General features: G+C 34.6%; 1 protein-coding gene across 2 annotated transcripts; it reads right to left on the bottom strand.

Moving 5' to 3' along the window:
- LOC101223109 (autophagy-related protein 2) lies at nucleotides 1-17511 on the bottom strand. Of its 2 annotated transcripts, XM_011652941.2 has the most exons (14): nucleotides 16982-17508; nucleotides 11423-12462; nucleotides 10637-10776; nucleotides 9671-9846; nucleotides 6375-9497; nucleotides 6172-6284; nucleotides 5524-5728; nucleotides 4659-4772; nucleotides 3500-3607; nucleotides 3285-3417; nucleotides 2562-2758; nucleotides 1292-1488; nucleotides 953-1173; nucleotides 1-348 (listed from the first exon to the last, which is right to left on the bottom strand). In XM_011652941.2, the coding sequence occupies exons 1-13, from the start codon at nucleotides 17183-17185 to the stop codon at nucleotides 1101-1103; spliced, it is 5823 nt and encodes a 1940-aa protein (XP_011651243.1). In that variant the 5' UTR covers nucleotides 17186-17508; the 3' UTR covers nucleotides 1-348; nucleotides 953-1100. The 2 variants fall into 2 exon arrangements, with proteins under 2 accessions (XP_011651243.1, XP_011651244.1); XM_011652942.2 differs by lacking the exons at nucleotides 1-348; nucleotides 953-1173; nucleotides 1292-1488 and having other exon boundaries at nucleotides 2621-2758; nucleotides 3285-3386; nucleotides 16982-17511.
- Nucleotides 17512-25584: the final 8073 nt, after the last annotated feature.

The following is a 25584-nucleotide window of genomic DNA, read 5'->3' as shown; positions in this document are numbered from 1 at the left end:
TTAAACCTCTCAATGATTGATCCTTCAAATTGCATAGAATGGCTGAATTAAAGAAAAATGGTAAAAAAAACTTGCTTCACTATGCACAAGCACACCTTGGAAAACAAATCATCAATTATTTACAATACTATGCACAAATGAGAAAAACTATGATACATTTGCTCACGCTTCAAAGAATAATATTGGGTATAAATAACTATAAGACTTAAATCATTATAATTACAACGGGAGGGCTCCCAGTATGAAAATTTTCTAACCAAAGTCCAATATTTAACTTTATTTACAAAATCTCCATCTTCTCGATCCAACGAGGAAAGAATGCCTACGAGAATCTCACTGTACAGATATCTGCAACAAATGAATACCATGTTTATCACAAGTGTAGAGAACTGAAACAAAACAAATATTAAACTATCATGACTATTTAATTTTCTAAAAAATTAAGCTCATAAACACTTCTCACACTCGTAAGTTTAATTTTGTTCTCACTCCTTACTAAGCTTGTCAAAAACCAAGTCTGAAAAAACATCAATTTTATATGTTTGAGTTTTGACCGAGTCAAATGTTTCTAAACAAAAATGAAAATCATGGTAAGAAAAATTGGGAGCAAACCAACATAAACTAAAAAAACGGAAAGCAAAAAAAAAAATCTTTATTTGGAGCCTCAGATTCTGTGCTTGTATGGTAAAATAACATTGCAATGCACTTTACTAGAATATAGAACTTGTTTTATATCTATTTAGAGAATCATGGTCTTCAGACTTCACGATAGTTCGAAAACATGTTGATATAAAAGCAACAATTTAGGGAACATATGTGTGTGTATGTGTGTCTCGTCTGACTACCTATCTTATTCATGATATTTTCTACGCTAAAGCATTGCTCATGAAAAAAACGGAAGGATTATAATCTATAACCGTAAATAATATGAGAGGATGAGAAAAGCACTCACATTTACACCCGGCTCCATCATCATTGTGAAAAATCCTTGTCACGATCTCTTTTAAGGCGAGGCACAATGCAATAACTGTGACAGCAATCATGATTTCATATGACATCAAGCTTAAATTGTATTCAGTTAGTCATTTTGTACTATAGCATCAATTCTGTTCCCAAGAGTCTGTAGGACCTAAATACTTTTCCATGGATTCTCTTTTGCGCTCAGGATCAAGGCTGCAACCATGAAAGAGAACCAACATCAACCAAGTTTCCAAAGATTCTCATATTATTGTGTGTCCAACAATAACTAAGCAAGCACCAAAAGAAACAAAAAAACAAAAAAAGAAATGACCTATTTCTCAAGCCAAGAAAAGTGTAATGTATGGCACTTGCACATGCAGAAGCTGGAGCTATAGCTGCAGCTGGAATTGCTTGAACAGCAGTTGCAAAAGCAGACACCGTACTGTCTCCGCGTTGATACTTTTTCAAGGGAGTTCGAAAAAAGGCAGAGGCCGACTTCCCAAGTCCATCACTAAGGCTTTCATAGGCCTGTTAGAAATCAATTTAAATCAATTCCATGGGGGAAATAAAAGAGAGAATGTAATGAACAGACCAAAATTACCTCATAGTCCCAGTATATAATAAAACAAGGAAAAAAAAAGTTAAAAGCAGAACGTTTGCAAGTGTATCAATGTCACATAGAGACGGCATTCAATCATCTTTATAGTTTTACTAAGATATAACATGAAAAACATTGTTAAACATGATACAAAGTAAACTAAACTGACGAAGTCGGATTCATCTCTGTGCCACATATGAAGGTAACAAGAATTTGAAAATATGAACAAAACGATCTTCTTATAGAACATGTTTCAAATAGATTTTCAACTAAAGACCAATTCACGTGTTGATCTGAGAATCTAATTTAAAATTGGAAAAACAAGAAAATCATGGCAATGATTTGAGAGTAGCAAGAAATTCTAAAATTCCACCTGGCTTCAAGATGTGGATCATCAAACAGTAAAGGTAACATAATTACTGATTCTTTTATAAGAAAGGGGGATATACATAATTACTGACTGTATTCCTATTCCATGCAAAGTCGTCTCATCCTCTATCCTTTCCAGACCGGGAATGACTGCTCACATTTCCATAAAATCAAGAAATGCAAAATATTTGTAAAAGCAGTATGCATAAGACACAGCTTTTTTTAGATATGAAATGTTTTTGTCCCACGTATATATTTTTTTCGGAAGGAAACAAAACTATCATTGAAAAAATGAAAAGAGACTAAGCAAATGCTCAAAATTCAACGTATCCAAAATAGAGAGAACAATAAGATATACTACGAAGATAATTAAGCTGGAAGAATAAATGCAAGTCCAATTCAAACTGTTGAACCAATTCTGCAGTATTTGAACCCATAATTTCAAAGGCAATTGGGTAACCATGGTAGTTTCATAGTTTGGAAGACCCATGGGCAATTTGACATGCAGGATATTATGAAGTCATGATCAACAGTATCCTTCAAATCTCTTTTCGACACTCACAAACAGATTGCAAGTCATTTTCTGTGACTAAAACTGGAATATGATGCATGCAGACAAATATAGAAGATTCACCTTTTTCAGTCCCTCTTGAGCATCCTTAGGTTGATTGGATCTTACATTAGGCCTTGTCTTATGCCGTACTTTCACTGAAGGAGGAATACTAGTAAGAATATATTCAGCCTGGAGCAAAATGTCGTGAGCCCCTGCAGCCAAGTGTACCCCTAGACCAACAGCTTCAAGGGAAATACTTCTGAGAAATGCAATAGTACCTAAAAAAGCGAAAGTGTTGGAGTTGCAGAATATCATGAAAGACAGAGAAAAGAATTATACATGGATCAAAATTACAGCATTTACAAAGGCACGGTTTTAACCGCATGGAGTTGCATTTTGCTTTACGCCCATTAATATTTTACCCCCATTAGATATAAATGTCTACCTTCATGAATATAGGATTTTTGTTTTCATGTGACAACAAAGTAAAGGTTCAAAAGTAATTTTATATTGGAAATCCTTGAAAAGGTTTGCGAAAGTTTATTATGTGCTTTTCAAGTATACTTTGAACAAATATTTGTCTCGAAACCAAACAACTTATATTTGCTATTGCCTATAAATTTTATCATCATCAATTCACATGGATGATCAAATTTAAAATTTATGTTAATAGCATTAGAAAAGACTACCACTCTTCTTTTAATTAAAGGTAAACTTTCAAGCCAAGCGGTTATTATATTTGACATATGATATATTTATAATTTTTTTAATAAATTTAAAATACAATTCCAAAATAAAAGTCACCTCTTTGCATCCCTTTTAGTATTCTTCGATCCTTTTTGTAGCTCTCAACCGGTGAAGACACAAGCTTTGAAGCACCAGAGCCAACAGCAACTAATGACCTGACTGCAGGAAGGCCCTCCAGTATTTTACGAATCTATATCAGGTTGTAACACGTTATGATTAATTACTATAATGTAAAGAACAACCAGCAAGCTTTCTAGCTTCGTGTTGATTACCTGATTATGGGAAATATCTTCCAACCATTCCCCAACAACTGTTTCACATACACTGCCCCAACCATAAACTCCAACAGCTTGAACATGCTTAAGGTGTAGCTCAACACCCTGCACCAGTCAACTTAATTAGTGCTATAGGGACACAAGTCACACAACAACCCACCTTGACATTTGAACAAGCATCACTTACAGGAAAATTAGACTTTGATGAATAATGTAGTTTGTCGGGCCAGAAAAGATGAGACTAAAGCAACTCAATTGGAGATGTTACTCAATCTCTCAGATAAAGTAACACCTCTCTTGACATACTTAGAATATATATGTAGGCAATCAAGCAACATATTCAATTATTGACATATAAGTTCTTTTATGTAACTCAACAATTTAAACAGGAGACCTAAGATAAAACGGCAAATATGATACATAATGCCTACAATGTTTTAAAAGGCTAAAGGCAGCCTTGAGCCTTTTCCTCTTCAAGAGGCAACGCGTAAAATAGTTGACAAAACCTAAATTGGTATGATCTGATCAAGTATGGCTAAACATGACAGTTATATAAAAGTGTAAAAAGAAACTTCACGCCCACAATTTTCACTTGATAATTTTTTTTAAAAGAACATCTTCATCATCATTACTACTATTATCAGTAATAGGATTGGTTTATGCTATATATGTTTGCTTTCAACATTCTTGAGTTCACGACAGTAGAAATAGTCCCAGTTCCCATTGTCACAACTCAAATCTTAATATTTTTCAAGAATTAGGCAAATCACAATGAACTTTCTAATCATTAGGTGAGCCACCAGAGATTTTAAGCCTTGGTGCGTTATCACAAAGGCGCACGCCTCATTTGTGAGAGGTGTAAGCCTCTTAGGTCAACAAAGGCGTAAGTCTTGAGGCTAAAACCTAGAGACTTCCCTTGAGGCAAGCCTCAAGATGTAAACCTCAATAGCTTCTTAAAATATTGAACGCATACAATTACCAATAAAGCATTTCCAAAGGCAGCATAGTGCAATTGGACAGACCATGGAACAAATGGACTACTATAATACATATCATCAAAACAAACTACCTATACATATAATTTGGCACCCAGAGAGGAAAAGAGAAACAGATCATCAATGTGTGTGCATGCGTGTTGGGTGAGTGGTGGTGTTACCTTCCATGGAACAAGATTTACAAGTTCGACATACTTTCCACCTCTTAATGCGGCCAAATCAACACGACTAGGACTGTAATCAACACGGACTACAATTGGTTGTATGTCAAATTTCTGAAAAAAAAAAATACAGAATGCATTTAGTTCACTATCTTTAACCATTGAATATCTGAGGTCAACCAAAAATAGAAGTGGTAAAAAATTGGGGGGAGGGTGAGTTCGATATTATCAAAGTAGGAAGTCCTATGTTCAAGCTCTTCTAACGTCACCTCTCCAATTAATATTGATTTCCACATGTTGAGCTCTCTATAAATTTTGAAGTCCACAACTGGGACAAGTAAAAAGGAAGAATTTGCATAATTCATTTTTGGTGGAGGTTTTCGCATATTTCAATTTTCATTGGGTTTTTAGGCCTCCTTTAAAAGAAAGTACCTTCGGCTTCTTCTTGGTCCTTCATGAGAAAAGAGATCTCAATTATCTTAGTTCAATGCTACCGAAGCTATTCTCTCTAATATATGGTTTGAAAGGAATTATCATACTTTCCGAGATAATCACTTCCTTAGATGGATACTTTGAATTTTTCTCGACTTAGAATGTCGTCCTGCTGCACAACATCAAGATATTTGAATGCTTATATTTTCTCTTTGTACTATCTTTTGCAGTATGTTGGTTCTCTTTGGTATTTTGTATTAGTTATTCGTACTTATATTTCTTGTACTTTGAGCATTACCTCTTTCCATTATTTCAATGAGAGTTTTTTCTTTTAGGAAAAAGGCACAAGCATGTATCAGGGTAACACAAAAGTAGGCACTGGAAAGTTTGTCACACAAACATGCATAACCAAGAAATATTCGCTGCAACTTACCTGAAAATAAGGAAGCAATGCCTCCTCTGCCAAAGTAAGCCCATCATGACTTTTCGTTGTAGATATAGTTTTTGAACCATCTAAATCAAGTGGTTGACCTGATGACCGGTTTCTTGACGAACTTCTTTCCCCAAAAAAATTAACAAGAAAATCAAGCTGGCATTGATGAAGATGTAATAGCATAGGCAGAATACCAATACACAACCTGAAAGGAGAACAGGTTATACACCCATAATAAGTACGCATGAAAGATAATGTTGTTACATAATCACTGACATTTATCATGAATATCTTATAATATAATTATGAATGAAGACCATGAATATCTTATAATAATATCAACTTATTTGGAGGAGAGAAATAAGAAAAGGAAACAGCACTCTTAATAAGGACAATGAATGCTTCATCCATCGATATGGTAAAAAGGAAGGACAATTCCTTCCAACCAAACAAAAGAAAATGGTCTGTCATTCCTTTTCCTCTTCCACCATAATAGGTCATATCAAACAAACATTTAGAAAAACTTTATTGGAAGAACTCATGACCTTGTTGGACAAAAAATAACAAATGTCCAACTTCCATGTTATGCAAGAGATGCAATCACTAACCACATCTAACATAGAAAATGGAAAACTAAAATTGGCTTACCGGTATTCCTCAAGAGGGATTGAAGGATCTGGTCTAATAGCTTCTAAGTCGAGCTTGAATGCTTTGGAGGAAGACTTGCGAGGATGATTCTTTGAATTGTAATACCCCAGTACCTTACCACAACCATCAGACAAAGGAGGGGGAAAAATCAGACTGTAAAAAGCATAAATGTAAAAACAGTTCTGTCAAGTAAAAGAGATTACCAGCTTCCAAGGTGCATCTACACTGCTGTCATAAAGATGAAAATCCTGAATCGAAAGTGAAAGTCGGGATATACACATTCCACCAACTGGAAAAATATCATATTGAACTTGCATGGAAGTTAATGCAAGCTCTAGACATGTGTGTTGATCTCTTTTAACCATACCCATTGGTGGATCACCATTCTCACTAGAAACTTGCCAATCAGAACCGGCGTACATTCTCCATTTCACGTCAATATTATTAAGAATTACACGTCCACTTACCTCTTCAACCTCATCAAGTTTTTTGCTCTCAGTAGAACAAAGATCATTAGTTACTGAGTATTCAACTTTACTTACATCTGATACGTGGTTTTCAAGAATTTTTATAGGCAAGTCTCCATACCAACCACTTCTTCTTCCTCCAGTATCTATACTGCCAGAATTCCTCCCATTACAAATATCAGGGTGTAATTCACGGCCTATCGTCAGATCTGGTAAAGAGCAAAGATTCGACAAGCAATACCCTTCTATTATTTCAGGAAACTGACGGTATTGTATGAAAGATGTTTGACCATCAGGATCTGATCCCATGAAGGAATGAGCAGGAGAAGAAGTTTCACAAACCTCAGAATTCGAACTGCATACCTCAGCATGAAGAACTTCATTGGGTGAAAAACTACATTTTGTCTTGCTATAATCACATTCTCTGCTATGGTTTTTATTCAATAAAAATGCATCCTCACATATTTCATCCATCAACCCAACTTCACTTTGGTTAACTGATAAATTGTGGCATGGAGGAGAAGATGATTCGGCGTCAATCTCTTTTCTCTCCTGTCCCTGTTGGGCATTATTCCATCTCGTTTGCAAATGAACAATTGATTCCTCGAGATCAGGGGCAAATAGCTGCTGAAGTTGAGCAGCCAAACGTGCCAGACCAGAGGCAGTGTCATGGCATGTTTCCACAGAAATGTGGGCTTTGCCACATTCTAACTCCCACTTAAGGCCATTATTACAATTAGTTCTCAAAATAGCTTCAATAAATGTCTCCCGGGCAACCTTAACATAACCTACTTTGCGGAGATCCTCAACACTGTAAGCATCAAACACATGCTCATAATCAGAGACACTACATAGAAGAAGCCCAAAATCTTGTACTGTGATTCTGTAATTATCTTCAACGACATCTGCCACACTAGAACTTGAAAGTGTCACTGAAGATGCAGCTAGCAAGCAAGCAACATAATCATCATCCAACTCTTGTTTGAAAGTTGAAGAACTGGATTCCGATTGAGAAAGCCCGCTCTTGATAAGCAAATTCTTCAAGTATGGATGATAGTTCAACCCAACATCAACGAAGTTAAGAAAGAAACAAGACCCTGAAGAATTTTTTGGGTTCTCTCTGGTCATAATCTTGTCACCTTCTGGCTCAACTGGAGGAGAGGACAAAAAGAAAAAGGAGTAGATGACATCTAACCAATCCAAGCGACCACCTATAGCGAGAATTGTCGCACATCTTATAGTTACTGAAGAAAAACCCTGTAAACTCTCAGGATCCCACAAATGCACAATATCACAACCAGCTAACCTTGAAGATAAAGCATTTGAACCTTCCCCATCCCCACGCTTCATGTTAGAGTTGCTACATGAGATCAAAAGGAACTCCTGATCAGGATCTTCAGATATAAAACCCAGCAATTTTCCTTCTCCATGGGCCAACCAAAAGAAATTGGCACCCTTAATACCTCCAAGGTCGGATACTGAGATTAATTCAAAGTTTTGAATTTCTAATCTCAGATGATACCATGATCCAGGAAGTTCTCTCTGCAAAGAGCACTTTGTACTCTCATTTAAGTCTGGCCTAATGACAATTTCTAGAGAATTACAATCAACTACAATAGATGTTTGACATGCAACTCCTTTCGTAACGTCAACTACATCACAAGTTTCCCTTGACAATCCTTTAATCAACTGATCTAAAAGACAATGGAAGGCTTTATATTGAACGGTACCAACATTGATTCGCACAAGAGGGAAAGATACATGCAACACTGAAGTGGAGCTCAAAATCATTTCTTGTCGAGTCTGCAAGTTTGACTCCTCCATATCTTTCATATTAGCAACAGAAGCAAACTCATAATCTTTTCCAATGAACTTACAACTGCTTTTGGATTCCTCTAGACAAGCTAAGGACTTGGCCTTCTTTGCAATCCATGGACCTGTGACATGACCCTCCTGCCAAAACAAAGTTAAAGGAGAACCATTTGTTCTGTTGGAGGCAGACAAAATGTTGTGAACTGAAAATTTCTTCCCTTGCAAGTTGCAAGTGCTACTTTGCTTTATATCTTCTTCAAAAGTAACCAAGAAAACACCAACACTACCAAATCTAAAATGCAAAGCATTTTTTTGTAACTGATAACTTTTCTGCACAGCCAAGTTACCCCTGTGAGTTGTTTCCTCCTTTGTTATTGGAGAGGCATAAAAATCAAGGGCAATAAATCGATCCCAGGAAGAATAGCCCATAAAGTCCTTGTCACTTTCAAGTGGGAAACAGAATATTACCCTAGCATTGCTGATTATTACATTACCTTGCATGCTTGAGAATGACAAGGCCGTAACTTGATTAGGGCTGCTTTTGGCATCCTCATGATCTGATGTATAGTTCTCCTTAAAGCACATGTGATTGTTATCACCAGGCATACAGTTTGCGACATCCTTCAGTAAATCCAGTAGCATGTTGACTAAAGTATAGTTCACCCAGAAAACAAAGGGTGGTAAATTCAATGAAAATGATTTTGACATAGTAGAATTATCATTAGAACTAGACGTCATATTCAGTTGGGAAGAGGTGATGCCATATGTTTCCAGCAACGTAATTTTTGCAACATTGTCTTTGTTTTCACATGGCAAATCCATATTGAACGAACTATTTGATTCCACAAGATCAGGATCTTCAGCGGAAAAATCAAATGGAGGCAAAGCACCAAGGACATCCACTTGCAAACGCTTCATCAGAATTGTCTGGAAGTCACCGTTACTATTGCAGAAGTCAGTCTTTGAGGCATAACTATTGCAGTTCAAATAATCAGCAATCTCAACATGCTTGATAGTTCCATGAAACCTTGTTCTTTGAGTAGATACCTGCTGAACAAAATGTGTTAAAGTGAACGGAACTAATAGAAAAAAATCCCCTACACAAAAAATGTTGAAAAGAAGAGCTTCCATGCCAGCTGAGGAGAGGGAGGGAGGTAGGCACACAGGCACCCATAGAGTAATACACAAGAAAGATAAATATTCCTAAAGCACAATTTTACCTGCATGAGAAGATGGACATCACTGAATTTAGCAGCCACAAAATGAACCTCTGAATCTGCTTTGATCTGTACTTTCTCGGTATCAGTGAAATGATACTTATTGTCATCGTGGAAGGAAATAACAATGGAAATTCCAGAGATAGTTGCCCTAAGGTTCGTTTCAACAGGCTGCAATTCTGTATCTAGTAATTAGTGTATGAAAGAAAGAGTATATTGAACAGTGAACATCCAGAATTAAATAATCTATTGAGGTCAATGAAAAAATGAAAGAAAGCTTATCACAAGACCATAACTCATGACACATTAAGAACATTTTATCCATTTCATGTGTCTAGCAAACAATAACAGCTAGTACTATCAGGATGGAAAAAATCAATTGACAATTAACAACCTTTGAGTCCACATAATCTACAGTAAGATTGCAACAATATTTTTATTCCTTACCCAGAAAGAAATATATATATCCATAAAGATAGACTACACAATTGTTTTCACCATTCCGTTAGACCGTTATGGATTGTTAACTGATTACCTATCTCTCATTCCCTTCCCTCACCACATTCATCTTATATGAGAAAGCTCAATGTTTTCCCCCTCCTTTTACCAAGAAATAAACATTTATGAAAAAATGAAGAAAAAGGCTCAACATTCTTTCACAAAAATAAATAAAAGGATTGATTAACACAATGCCAAAGGAAAACATATTAATACTTCTTACAGGATGAACATTCCTGAAAAACGTCCAACTCATATCAACTTGAAAAAGAAACCTACGCATACGGTAAAACTATTGTTGCAGGATCATGAATTGAAGTAATATACTGTTTGAAAAAGATGATAAGTGAAATCAGCTTAAATGTGGTATTATGCGGGTCAATAAGCATAAGTTCATAACAATATCTTAACTCTTAAGTTTGAAAGTATGAGCATGACTAACACAACTGGATGGAGTAAGTGCATACACACCAGAAGGAACGTGTAAAGATCCAGAAGCCAGGCTGGACGCAGCAGTGATTGCACTAAAAACTGAGTTCCACATCCCACTGCTGCCTAAAGCAGACTGGGTACTTCTTATTTCATCCAAGCATTCAAAAAACTGGTCCACACTGCAAAATAGACAAAAGAGAAAACGCTCTTTTTTATTTCATTGTTAAACCAAATGACTCAGAAGGATAAAAGATTGTGAAAAAAACAAAAGTAATGAAGTATCATGATTATCAAATCAAATTCAAGTCTCAGGATATGCCATACTTACACCCACAAATACTTTTATGCAAGTAAAACATTGTGCAAACTTGACAAACATCCAACAAGCATCCACATCCAGACTCCAAATTAAGAACCTAGGTGCCCCATAGAGAGATTTTCTAATCACTATTTGCAGAATTGAAACTATAATTTAAAGTGATAAGAAACTACAGCGGAAGATACATTTAGAACACGATGGTAAACATCTGAAACTATAATTTGCAGAGTTGAAGTATATTAAAGGATTAGATCAAATTACAAGAATATTGATAGCATAAGCAGCGGGAATTTCCATACTTCTAAAAAAACTTTAAAAAAAATCGATAAGAACATCCCATACATATGATTAAAATAACAGAAATAATAAATTATACTTCAACTGATGATCACATAATCCTAGTACTAAATGCATACTTTTAAACTAAAACGTGACAAATTTTAAAAAATTTGAATACCAATGTCAGTCAAACACTTGTTCTTACAGAGGAAGTGGGCAATACCAACCTTGCTCCAAAATCAAATTCTTCAACTTTTTCTTTTTCTCTACTTTTGACAGATAATGGCACCCAATTTGATATAAGATGAGAGCCAGGCAGCATCCCACCACAATGAGGTGAGGTTTCATCAGGAGTCGTTTCAGCAGAAGCTAGCGCGGATGAATGGCTATGAAACGCTCGCTCAAAGTAATCAGATTCATTCACCTTATTATTTATGCACCCATCACTATTCTTGTCTGAATTCCAGTAAGCTTCAGACAAAGTTAAAAGGCATTTGATTGTTCTAGGTTGAAGTTTTAATTGTACAGGATCAAAAGAAAGATCCCCATCCACTCTGTAAATGTCCAAGGAACCATCCCTCAAAGGTATGCATAATTTCAGGTTACCTGAAAATCCACCTACTCCACCTGTCAGAAATGGAGTCGCAACATTCGATGGAACATGGTCTAACACCATTTGAGATGTTGCTGCAGACATGCATGGAAAAGTTTTTGCCTTGTCACAATCATCCATGTGAAGAAACTCAACCATTGCTCCTTGAAACTTTACAAAGTTATTCAGCTGACTAATACCAAGAAAGCTTTCAACTGCATCCATACCCAATTTACCATCTTCTGTAACACAGGTTCCACATTCCACATCTGCAATCCGAAGAACAAGTGTGGTATCGAATTCTGTTCTGTTTTTGTTTTCATCATAAAAAGAATCAAATGCAACTATCAAGTTTATTATCTTCAAGTGAAAGCTAGCAAGCAGCCCTTTCACCATCTTTGCAACTGTCTTAACACCTTCATGGATATCCCCATAGGTAGATTTTGCAGCATTTTTCACCACATCATGCTCTGACTTTCTCGATTCATGATGGTTATTACTATGACTACCACTAAAAGCTCCACAACAATTCATATGAACATTCTTCAAGCATGGTGAAAGCACAAGTTCCAATCCATTGATTTCTACCTCACAGCCTCTACTCGTCCATGGCATTCTAATTAACAATGACCCAATAGACCCTTCTTTAAAAATAACCGAGGCTGCTGTACCAACCTATAAAATAGAGAACATAATTGAAACATGATTCTGAATGAAGAGAAATTTGGAAGTGAAAAATGGATGCATTTTGTAAGGCCTTTTTAAGGAAAGGCAACTTTTCACTGATAAAATGAAAATGGAATAATGCTCAAATTACAAAGAAACAATGAAATAAAAATAATAATAAAAAAAAAGTAAATACAACCAAAAATAGCACTTGAAAAGGATTAGAAATCTTTGATATCAACTAAAAAAAATGCTACAAGAACAAAAGAAACCACTTTGCTAGGCCATTTGGTTAGTAATAATAAATAGTCGTACTTTTCAGTTATCTAACACGGTGCTGCATTTTTTCCTCTTTTACTAGCTAAAAATGGATAAGTATTCTGACCTCAATGTTCTCTAGACAATTAACCATCCAGAATTGGTCTAGTGGTAACAAGGAAGTGTGGTCTCAACTAAGAGGTCAACGGTTCAATTCATGGTGGTCACCTACCTAGAAATTAAATCCCTATGAGTTTCCTTGACACTCAAATGTTGTAGGGTAAGGTAGGTTATCCCGGGAGATTAGTCGAGGGGCACATAAGCTGGTCCAGACACACACGGATATCAAAAAACATTATCTAGACAAGTAAAATTGTATTAGTTGTTATTTTTTCACTATTCTTTAGTTAAGGATTCCTTTGTCCCCATCAGTACTTGCATATACTTTTCCGTGAATGTGATGATATAGCTTTTGTTATCTACTGAACGGTTGATTTGAAGACTGCGGCTCTTACTGGTACTGGTATATACAAAATTAAAAATTATAAAAAAAATGTAGTCCATGGCAAAAAGATCAAAAAATCAATAACAAAGGCAAATTAGAACTCAAATATAAAAGAACACTAGTGAATTCAGATGAGAGTGATTGCAGATGCATTGCTAACTGTTGACACAAAATAAGCATTATAATAAGTAATAACTTACATTATTTCCTTGGTAGTCCATTACATTCTTTCATTGTCAAAATAAACATGGAATGAACGTTATAAAGAATAGACATGTAAGATATGCTTCCTACTTCTAAGTTAAACAAGGTCAGCAACAGTGCAATCAAACCTCCACGCCTTTGTAGCTGCCCTGCTTTTCTTTTGTGCATGTAAGTGTAATTAAGATAAAGAAAGTAAAAACGGAGGGGCCTCCAAGAAAAAAAACAGAAAGGCACAGGGGCACAGGGGCACAGGGGCACCCAAAAAAAGGCAAAATTATAACAGACGCTCGACTTACTCAGAACAGGAGAAAATAAAGTGTAATCACCCAAAAAAAAAAGAGGTAAAGAACACCAAAAAAACGGCAACAAAACAAAAAGACTAACCTAAAAAGCACCAAAACCATGGCCAAAAAGCCAAAAATCCAAAAAACCAAAGAGAAGTAACAAAATAATGAACCAAAACAAAGGAGCCAAAGCCAACCAGACAAAGAACAATCCATCCACTTCAAAAGCTTCCAGCAGACCAGAAAGAAGAAGAGAGCTGCCCCACATTTGAACAGACGTAGAACCAAAAATGCCGAGGAAAAGACAGGCAAACAAAAAAGGAAATCCAACCACAATGAACATTAATTCAACTAGCCTCCAGATAAAGCCATGGAATACTAGATCTTAATCTCGTAAACCTCAAAGAAGGGTCCCTTCTGATGTAGTGGCAATTGGTTGCTTTCTTTAAGTATTACTTTTCTTTTAGTTCTTTCAGTTATTGAGTGTGAGTTCTTTAGTCAAAAATTCGGCTGTAATCTTTAGTTTGTTACCATGTAGTAACTTTGATACTCATTTGGACAATGATATTTAGAACTTGGAACTTTTACTCTACTTTTCAAAGAAAGCTACCGAGGCAAATGCCACCTTCTATTCATCCTCTTTGTAAGGCAAATGTTGAAGATCTACCGCACATATTTTCAAATTGCAATTTTTCCAGATCATTTTGGAATCAATTACCATCCATTTTTAATATCACGTGGGTCTTTTGTAAGGTGTTCAAAGACAATATAGTCCAGAATTTGGTTGGCCCATTTTTGAAGTCAAAGTCTCAGTTGTTATGGCTCAATGCAATCAACGCAATCCTTGCTGAAATTTGGTTCTAAAGGAATCAATCTTCTAAGATAAATCACTTTCATGGATGGATCATTTTGAAAATGCAAGCATTAATGTTTCCTCCTGGTGCTATCCATCCATGTTTTATGCATAATTTTCAATTCAAGATTAATCCTTAGATTAGAATATCTCTGTCTTTCCAGCTTAGTCCTTATATTATGTTGTTGCTTCTGCATTTCTCCTCTACTTTTGTTTAGTTTCGTTGTTTTTTTAAAATAAATTTGTTTAGGTATTGGGTTGTTATCTTTGGATCAGTATATAAGCTGAATTCTTTTGATGAATAAAACATCTCAAGTATGATTCGAGTTTTTCAAATGCTCCCAACTTGTTTACACCATCTTCCCAACTTAGCTAGGACCTAGTTACGAACTCTCAAGTCATAGAACACTCCACATCTTTGGCATGAAACATGCTTCATTCAAAAGGAGGTAGGAATACCCTTATACTAGCGACTCTTGCTAATATGCCTACATATTACCCCTCCTTGTTTCAATTACCATAGTGAGTGGTCAAATCATTGGATAAACTTATTAGAGACTCCTTTTGGGAAGGTTCTACTGGCATGGAAATTTATAAGAGTAATTGGGTGAAGACTCAACGTTTTGGGGGGCCTTGGTATTGATTAGTAACTTTCAGCTAAGAAATAAGGCCCCTTTCTAAGTTACGGAGGTGGGCCTTGGTATCCATTAATTGGGTGCACTATTTTTGGTATTAACTCAGATCATGCTAAGTTACAGAAGTAGGCGGAGATGTTTGATTGTGAGGTTCACTTGTTTCCTTCTTATTATCTCGGGCTCCATTTGGGGGTAACCCGCGAGTCGTCTCCTTTCGGGATCCTATTTGTGAGAACATTCTTAACAGACTGGTGGTGTAGAAGAAAGGGTTCTTCTCAAAAGCTAGTAGATTAACTCTGATTAAATATGTGCTAAGTGGAATCTCGGTGTATTACCTTTCCATGTTCAAGGCCCCTAGCTCGGTATGTAAGAGTATTGAAAAGTACATCAGAGACTTTCTGTAGGAAGATGTGGATGAAGGCCACGGTTCCCATCTACTGAGTTGGGAGGTCAGGGGCGCCCTGGGAGTTGGGAGGTTAGAGATCGCTAATATTAGAATTTGCAACGGAGCTTTATTGGCAAAGTGGCTCTAACACTTTCCTCTCGAACCTGATTCTTTATGGCATAGGATTATTGAGAGCAAGCATGGCTCCGAAAGGGGTTAAAGGCACTTTCCAAAATCCTTGGAAGGATATTTCTTTCGAGCTCCCTACTTTCTCTCGCTTTACTCGCTGTTTAGCAGGAAATGGCAAGGATACTTACTTTTGGGAGGATCAGTGGGTGGGGAAGAATTCCCTTTGTTCTTTATTTCCGCATCTTTATCATTTATCCTCTTCCCAAAATTGTATGATTTCGGATTTTTTGGTTAGTTTTGAGATTTCTGTGTCTTTTTCTTTCGGGTTCCATCGTAATTTGATCAATAGGGAAACGACGGAGATGGCCTCCCTTCTTTTCTTGCTTGAGGGGTGCTGTTCTAGGGAGGGGAGAAGGGATGTTCGTGTTTGGAACCCTAATCCTAGTGGGGTCTTACTTGTAAGTCCTTGTTTAGTCGGTAGTTGGAACCTGCCCCCCCTCTGATACCATGTTAAGTCATGGTAGGGTTTGAATAAAGAACTTCTTGCTCTGATACCATGTTAAGCCATTGATTGACCCAAAAGCATAAACTTTAGGTGTGAAGGAAAATTTAACATTATATTATCTAACACCACATTTAACCAATATTATGCCCATCCCACTGTTTGCTGACGGGTAACCCCAAATGTCTCAATTAATCCTGTCCTATTTCCACCGACAACAACTATTTTTGCTCTACACCCTCTGTTTTTACCACTCCTCAACCTCGGGTTGGCATGTATCAACCACCCTCCTTTGCCTCCATTCCTAACAGATTTTGATAATCCCTTAAATGATACCAAATGTCTCTCAATCCTTATCTACCAAACTAAACAATTCAACCATCTATCATGGAGAAACAAAGGCTGAATCTTTTTTTTTTTTTTCAAAAACAGTAAACAAAATTTTTAATCAAATTTCTGGAATTCTTGGTTCGCAATGGCTCAATCAGCAGGAGCGTTGGGGTAATTGCTCACAAACTTCTGGTCGAGGTAAAATTCAGTGTCAGCTTCGTTGGTCATTATGCCCTTTGTTTGCCACCTTGATAAAACCCTCAGTTAATCACACCTTTCAATCCCATAAATTTCCTTTCACACAAAGCCATCTCTATCATTTTTCCCCATTTAACTTCACCGAACACTTTTCCTCCACGCTCATATTGGAGCAACACTCTCCAATGCCCCCGTTAAAAAATAAAAAGTGGGGAAAAAAAAAAGTAAAAAACAAACAAACAAACCTTCTCATTGAGAAAATCAACGTTGAGGGCAAGGTCGTTGAGCTGAATTGTGCCATCGGCAAGCTGCACGTCAAGCTGGTCGATATCAATTTCTCCCAACAAAAACTGTCCCAATTTCTTTTTGAGTAGAAATTTGCACAGCCTTTTAACGGCGAATTTTGAGAACATCGCCTCCGCCGTCTTTGCGATGTTCCATGGAAACATGGCTGGTTGTGCCGGCGGTTAGGCGTCGAAATGACAGGAAAAGCCCAAAAATAAAAAGAATTTAGACGAAAACAGGGGTTAGTGAAAACAAATTAGGGTTTTGAAATTGGGCGTCGCTGGTGATGGGAACGAAATCATCTGTGCCCATCTAGAGCGGAACGATGAGAATTGAAAGATGATAGACAAATTTCGGTTTGATGTTGCGTAATTTTGGTTTGATCTTATGTATGAAACTCATGCAACAATGAATTTGCCGAGCCCTTGGAAATTGAAAATATTCGTTTTACTTGATGATTACGTGAAATAATGACCAGCTTTGTCCGGGAAATTTTTAAGTTTGCGTTTAATTATACAAACAGAAATTCTTGCATCGAGAAAATAAATACGCAAAAATATTTCTTCCCTATATTTAGTTCTACGTTTTATTGCAATCTTAGCTCATTTGATCCTGCTTTGAATCTCGGGACGAGAGATCTCAAGTTCAAACACCTCTACTCACATATCATATATTTTTAAAATAATAGTTTGAGGTTAAAATATAAATTTTGAATTTTAAAATTAAATTGAAATAAAATTCAAATGTAAAAAAAACATTTTTCTAAATAAATAAAAACAATTTCAAACCGCTAAAAACCTACTTTATAATATACAGTTAGGGTGTGTTTAGGGTGGGGATTCAGGGGATTAGAAAAGGTGTTAGGACTCAAACCTTGTTTGGGTTTACATTTTTGGGGATTATGGTTAAATAACCATACAAATTTCTCCACTTCATTTTCTCGTAACCCTACAAATTTTTCTACTTCATTTTCTCATAACCCTACAAATTTCCCTACTTCATCTTATCATATAATACTACACTCATAACCCTTCTTCCCCAAACGCATATTATCTTAATACTACAACAATAATCATTCCCCCAACCACATATTATCATAACACTACCATTCATATTTCTTCCTCCAAACACATATTACCATAACACCATCAATTATTGAAGACAATGTTCACATTCAATAGTGGACTCAATTTTGTTTTATGGAACATCTGCAAACTATTCCTTGGTTAGTTTATCCTTTATAACAGTGTCAATCTCGTGGACCTGACACGAGATAGTAGCAGAAAAATATTTGTTCCTAGGTACAACCATCTTAAAAAGAATGATCATAGAATATTTTGGTTATGTACATGATCGTTTAGAATATTTTAGTTACGTACACGATCATTTAGAATATGTGCACGATAGTATAGATAAACCTAAACGATAGTGTAGAACATGTTCACAATCATTCAAACAAATCTACACGTTCATTTATTGTAGGGTAATATATCGTTTATGTTCTGTAACATATCGTTTAATCCAAACAGTAACATAGTCATCACATAATTAATAAACAAGTAATAAAAAATTGAAACGTTTAACAATCTTGATAATAAAAGTTCAACGAAAATGGAAATGTTTGAGAGTAAATGCTTAACGAACACAACTTAAGAATAAAGGTTAACAATCTTGAGAATAAGTCATAGTTGCACGAACATAGGTTTCTTGTTGAAGACAGAAGTCTAAACGTTTAACAATCTTGAGAATGAAAGTTTAAGGGAACTCGCAACGTTTGAGAGGAAAAACTAAACAACAGTGATAAAATAGTTAATCAATGAAGAATCAGAGTTACATAAACATACCTTTGATGTTAAAGAGGAAAATGGAAATGTTTGAGAGGAAAGGATTAAGGGAATTTGAAACGTTCGTGTGGAAAAGCGAAATAAAACAATATGTTTGAAATGAAGTGAGCGAAAATGAAGAAAACGATAAGTATTTAGGTATTTTTTACCAAAGGGGCAATATCGTCAATTCATGTGCTTTTTTAAAGTGTCAATTCACATTTATTAATATGTTAGTGTGTTTCTATAAATGATATATGTAAACGATTGGATAGTTGAATCAAAACGATTTTGAATAACATTTAAACGATTTTGTCAATGAATGTAAACTCTAAACGAACGTGTTGCAAAAACTAAACAATCAATCTAAACGATCTCTCCGTAATATCTAAACGATCATGTTAATTAATATACAATGTTGTTGTTACATGTAAACGATATTTTTCTAACATCTAAACGATTGTGTGGTTGAACCTAAACGATCCTCTAGTTTACCTTAAACAATCATATAGTTTACCATAAAGGAGCATTATTTATTTATGTAAACGATATAGTAACTAAATCTAATGATCGCCTAATAACAATATAAATTATGATTATGTTAATCATTTTAAACGATCGTTTTACAAAATTTAAGCGAGAATGTTATACTATTTAAATGATCGTGTAGTTGATTATTCAAAATGTTTATATGTAAATGTACTAGTATAAAACAGAGAAATATGTTCAAAAGCTCTTATACATTTATTGTAAACGTTATTACATGTAAATGTTATTTGCCTTCATCAAACCAACTTTCCATTACATAAATGTTATAGAACATGTAAAATGGACGTTGAAAAAAATGTAAATGTTTGTGGACAAAATGTGTGCATGATTTTTACCATTTAAAAATCATACACAAACTTCATCTAGACACTGGAGTTTTGGAGCCTTTCTCTACAATTGTCAAGCCAATTTTCTAGATCCAAGCCATTATCTTCTGTTGTAAAGCAAACTTTTCATTCTCTTCCATCTGGATCCGAAAGCTTATAACCAGCCCTTTTCCATCATCTAGACACACAGGAGTTTTGGTGCAGATGAAAGCTATGTCAAGGCATAAGGGTACATCAACACGAACATTGTGATTGGCGCATCGTAAAAGTTAATGACGACACTGAAACGAGACAACGTTGACATAGGGTTTTGGCCAGCGCGTGATTCACCGACAAGGTCAACACGTTGACAAATACACTAATGCCAAAGTCAGGTCTGTGCGTTGACAAAAGAGTGTTGCCAATGTCGGGTCAATGCGAGGTAATAAGGAAGTGTCGACGTCGTCATGTATGCCGTTGAAGGTAAGACTAATGCGGTGTTGGCATAACTTGGAACGACGCTGCATTGTTAGATGCGGTCATTTGCTACGCATCTTCTGCACCGCGAAAACCCTTTTACCAATTTTTTATATTTTTTATTATTTAATATTTTGTTGTTGCTATTAAGATCAAATTTGATTTAAATTGATCAAAATTTTAAAACATGTAACATAAAATTAATAAAATATCAAATCAAATATATACTTCAAAAATACAAAAATACACACGTTTGTAGGTAGAAAAATTAAATCAATAACCTAAACTAAAAAATAAAAGATTAATCTAAGCGATAGGATGCATTCCCCAATGCCTTCGAGCCTACAATGACATGAAATTAATGTTTAACATATATCACCCCAATAAGAAATGAAAAAACGTAAAAGTTCAAAGTTACGTACATTAAATGAAGTAATCAAGATCCTCTCGTTGCCCAAGAGAGTTCTTCAATCATCTTTCTCATTTCTTCCATTTTTTGAGCACATTTCCCGTGCCTTCATCTACTTTCTTCTTCTACTTCTTGAAGATGAGTTTTTAGCTTAATAACCTCTTTGTTGTGCATCTTTCGCTCATGGGATGTAGAGGAAGAATTGCCACCAGCATGCCATAATTTTGGTTTGGGGCCCCAACTAAGACCTTTTGAATAGCCCAGTTATCTACCCAAAATTGTCTCACACATCTCGTCCCTAGAGAGTGGTTAAGAACCCTTTGAGGTGGGCTAAGATTGGATGGTCAACATTTGATTTTGCAATAAAAAATTTATTGATTAAGTACAACGTGTAAATGAAATGTATGTACAAAATAAGACAAAAGCATAGCAAAAACTTACATGAGCATCTGCAGCCGTTGGCGAAATGAACTGGTCATCCCAAGCGTGTGTTTCCTTGAACAACTCCACTCGATCGATTGGATGACCCTATTTTCCAGTGGGTTCATGTGGTTGTTGTATAAATGACTTGGCGCCACTACTGTGGTTGTAGGGCTACTTCGCTCTAGCAGTCGTATTCATCGTTGATTGGTCCTACATGCAAACAATTCAAAAATTGAATTATTGTTTGAAAACATTAAAAGTTCTAAATCACCTGACATTGTTGAGTAAGGTAGTGGTCACAGAGAAAATGTCAATCTTGCGCATGATTTTTGAACCTCGAGAGAATTGACATGTGTCTATTCAGGATCACCGAACTTCTTAAAATGGTGATGGTTTTGCCCTCCTTCTAGATGGTGAGCATTTGTGCTTTAGATAGCTTTGCCTCAACAATAATCCTTTGAATCTACGGGGTTTTTTTGAAACCCATTTTCTCTCATTAATTTATTTTTAACTTTTTTGAGAGTTATAGTATAATCAATATATATAATTGACGTTGTTGGCCCTCATTTGATTTTAATTTAAAACTAGATATCAAAATTAATTGGATTGATTTTGAATACTTTGTGTATATTGTTTGCAAAACTGTTGTCAAACTAATTGACACAATATTGGGTAAGTGTAGATTTTTCCATATTTTCCCTTCAGTTATGGGCAGTGAACCAAATTAACCGTTTGTATATGATTTGGGTTATTACTTTTTAACTTAACTTTAATACAAAATTATTAGATTTATGACCTATTAAAAGCTATTTTTAAAAGATATTATTTAATACAAACCTAAAAAGTTAAAATAACTAAAATTCTAATTCCACCTTTATTTTTTAAACTAGTTTATTAATTATTTATTAATCCAACCCTACAAAAAGAACTAAAAACTATCATTTTCATTGCACAAACAATCTCAGTTCCAAACTGTCATCATAGCACACCGCCATGGACATATTTATCTTTGAAATATACATCTAACCGAAATTATTTTAAAGGATATATGGCTCTTGGACTCGATTTTCTTTTTTTCTTTAAAATTGTTAGTACTTAATAGTTTGGTTTAGTTTCCAAACACCCCAAAACCGAGTTCAACTAAATAGACTATACCTCTAATCATGGGGTAAACACACTCAATAATTGAACCAATGTTAAGGAAATTGGTTTGAAAGAATGGTACAAAGTTTTCATTTATTTCATGTTTTGCTTTCCCCTTATCTTTTCTTCTCTAAATTATTCTTTTAATCACTTTCTTAAATTTTAAGCTAACTCAATTGTTTATAGGTAAGATCGTTATCTTTAATTAGAAGCAAAGTACCATATTTAAATACAAAATCTTCATTGCTAGTTTTCAAGTCATTGAAATTGAGATAAAAGTAAACCTTAGCGCTTGACTACAATTTGTAAACACTTCTCCTCGATCTCCTTATTATTTTGCTATTTGGTTAAATACAATGATATAATTGTCATTTTTCTTTCTCTAACCATCAATTATTAATTTTGCCAATACTTTTTTAGGGTTGATGGACCAAAAGGAAGGACAATGAAAGAGAAATTACCTTAACCCCGGTGGTATTGTGTAACTATGTAACAACCCAACTACTTATATTAGACTGAAGTAATTACCAGTAAAACAAATATAAAAACTTCTTTTAAAATAAAAGAACATATTAAATCTTTTAAAGGAAATGCTTCAATTATTTATTTATAAAATATAACTAAAGTGCGTAAAGAAAATAATAAATAAAATATTAGATAAAATACTAGTTCGAGCTCTATTTAAAACAAAAGAAAATATCATAAGAATACTCATGAGTTCTGAAATAAAATACTATAAATCATATACTGAAACATAAATGCGGAAGAAAACATAAACTATCCCCTATGGCGAACTACGCTTACTCTTTATCATTCGTCAGCTTGCCTTTACCTTTACTTTTGCCTGAAAAATTAAACATAGAAAAGAGTGAGTATAAATTTATACTGAGTAATGGACCTATTACTAGTTCCACTACGTGTCTGTTAGCTATCTGTTAGAGTCCTATAAGAAAGTACCGCTGTCTTACATGACTGAAAAGTTGGTCACACAGACATAAGTAGATGGTGATTCCGAGGGACACCCATATGATACGACTCTAACAAACAAAGCTAACAGAACACTATAGCCTATACATATATATTATAACATAAATATCATAAGCTCAATCAAACATATCTCAAACATGGCATATCTAATCATAGCACGTCTCATTCATAATGTATCTTGGTCATAACATATCTCCATCATACATAACAGTCATCTATGTAGCCATTTATAAGAGTCATCTCTAATAGTCATTTTATGCATCTTAGCTAGGGGTGAAATCGGGTTGGGTTGGGAGACATTCTCAACCCAACCCATATTTTCGGGTTATTTGTGTTGGTAACCCGAATATAGTTTCTAACCCAACCCAACCCAACCCATGTTATATGTAAACCCTAAACAGTAAATATTTTTAAAATTTTTTTTCCCTTTTTCTAGTTTCTAATGGTTATAAAAGTTTGAAACTGTTACATTTAAATTTCAAACCTACATAATTCAAACTTTCATGCAATAAATTCAAAATTTATATATCTTTAATTTGTTTTTATTAAAATTATATATATATATATATATATATATATATATATATATATATATATATATATATATATATATATTAATTCGGGTTGGGTTGGGTTGAACTGAATTTTTCAACCCTCCAACCCGAGACCCACAACCCAACCCAAAAAAATCAATTTTTTTTAACCCAACCCAACCCATATTTTAACCTAACCGAACTCAACCCTTATAATATGGGTTGGGTAGTCCGAGTTATTCGGGTTCAACCCATATTTGTACACCCCTAATCTTAGCTACATTAATGCATAATAAGGAACATACATACAAACTTTAATGTCGAAGGTCTAATAGAAAAATCTCTTACCTCGAGATTAGCTCAACCAAATTTATTCCAGCTTTCCAACGGGCAAATCCTAAACAGTATGGAAAACCCAATAACTAAACCAATATTTGTAATAGTTGGCTACGAACCAAAATTTCTCTCAAATTACTTACCTAGAGTTGGGGTTGAATTCCAATTCAACTTTAGGTGGATGAATTCCACAATTTGAATCTTCCAATTTAGACAATTAAACCTTCAAAGCAACAATTAACCCAACTTAAATCCAATCGTCCGACTAAAATTTTAGTTAAGGACTAAAAAATATTCATTTGGGCATACCAAACCCAACATAAACTCACCCAAATGGCTCAAATAGGTTGCAAAAGGCTAAAGTTGAAGGTAGCTCAGCTAGAAGAGGCTTCGACGTGTGTGCAACTTGGTGAACGAGTACCGGCTCAACTCGAAAAGGAGAAAGCTCACCGAAAGCTCACACGAAAAGGATGACTTAGGTCTTGGAACGTCGGTTGCGCACGACTGGAAAATTGCATCAAATGACCAAAACATTTAGAGAAAATAGTTTATTTCACCAATTTTTTGCACATTGCAAATATGACAAAATTAGTAATATCAGACGATAATCATAAGTTATCATAGGGCTATCAGACAGTAATCATTGGATTATCATAGGGTCATCACTCACTTTAAAATTTGTTACTTTTGCAAATTTAGAAAATGTTGCGACATAAACTCTATTATCACGAAATTTTTTGTTATTTTTGCAAAAGCTCCTATATTTTTCATAATATAATTATTTTTATCTCTCAAAATATCTTTAAAATTTCATAATATACTATTCTTATCTTCATTAATTATATATACTCTTACATATAATTATGTATGATTTTACCAAACTAAATTATCAAATAAAATTCAACTTAAATTAAATCTTTCACCATACCAAGAATCCAAAATTCAACAATTAATTAAATATTCTTCCACTAAATATTTAAATAAATCATAATTTCCACAAAACAACTAATCTTCAACGAATATCTAAAATAACATCCAATAATTCTAATAAAATTAACTAAATCCAAGATAATTAAAATTAAAAATGAGGTTGGTGTTACAAATTATTTATTCTCTCTCCTTTGATGCAAAACATGAATATAGGAGCATATATAATGTGATATTCCTTTGTTCATTATTGGTATTTGTGATTGGATGATGTCCAACTCAACTGCTGTTCTCAATAAATAATTGACTCTAAACTTTATTGAAATCCTAATGTATATTCTTTTGTTACTCTTTTTCCAATTAGTTTGTTGAGATATATATGAATGCTCTAACCTTTTCCTTTCTTTTAAAATATATATATATATATATATATATATATATATATATATATAATTCACCTTTGAAAAAGAAGAGAACCAAATTAAAGAAAATCACCTCAAAAGTTCAAAAGTAATGGTACAACATTAATTATTTAAGTGCAAAGATCAAGACTTCTAATTCTTCAATTAAAAAGAAAAAGGCTCAACTATATACACATTTAATATTTTAATGAAAGCAAAAAATTTGTGGTATCAATAATTAAAGATTACA

Source organism: Cucumis sativus, chromosome 3 (assembly GCF_000004075.3).
Source record: "Cucumis sativus cultivar 9930 chromosome 3, Cucumber_9930_V3, whole genome shotgun sequence".
In the NCBI taxonomy this organism is placed as follows: Eukaryota; Viridiplantae; Streptophyta; class Magnoliopsida; order Cucurbitales; family Cucurbitaceae; genus Cucumis; species Cucumis sativus.
This window is presented reverse-complemented; position numbering and strand designations above follow the sequence as displayed.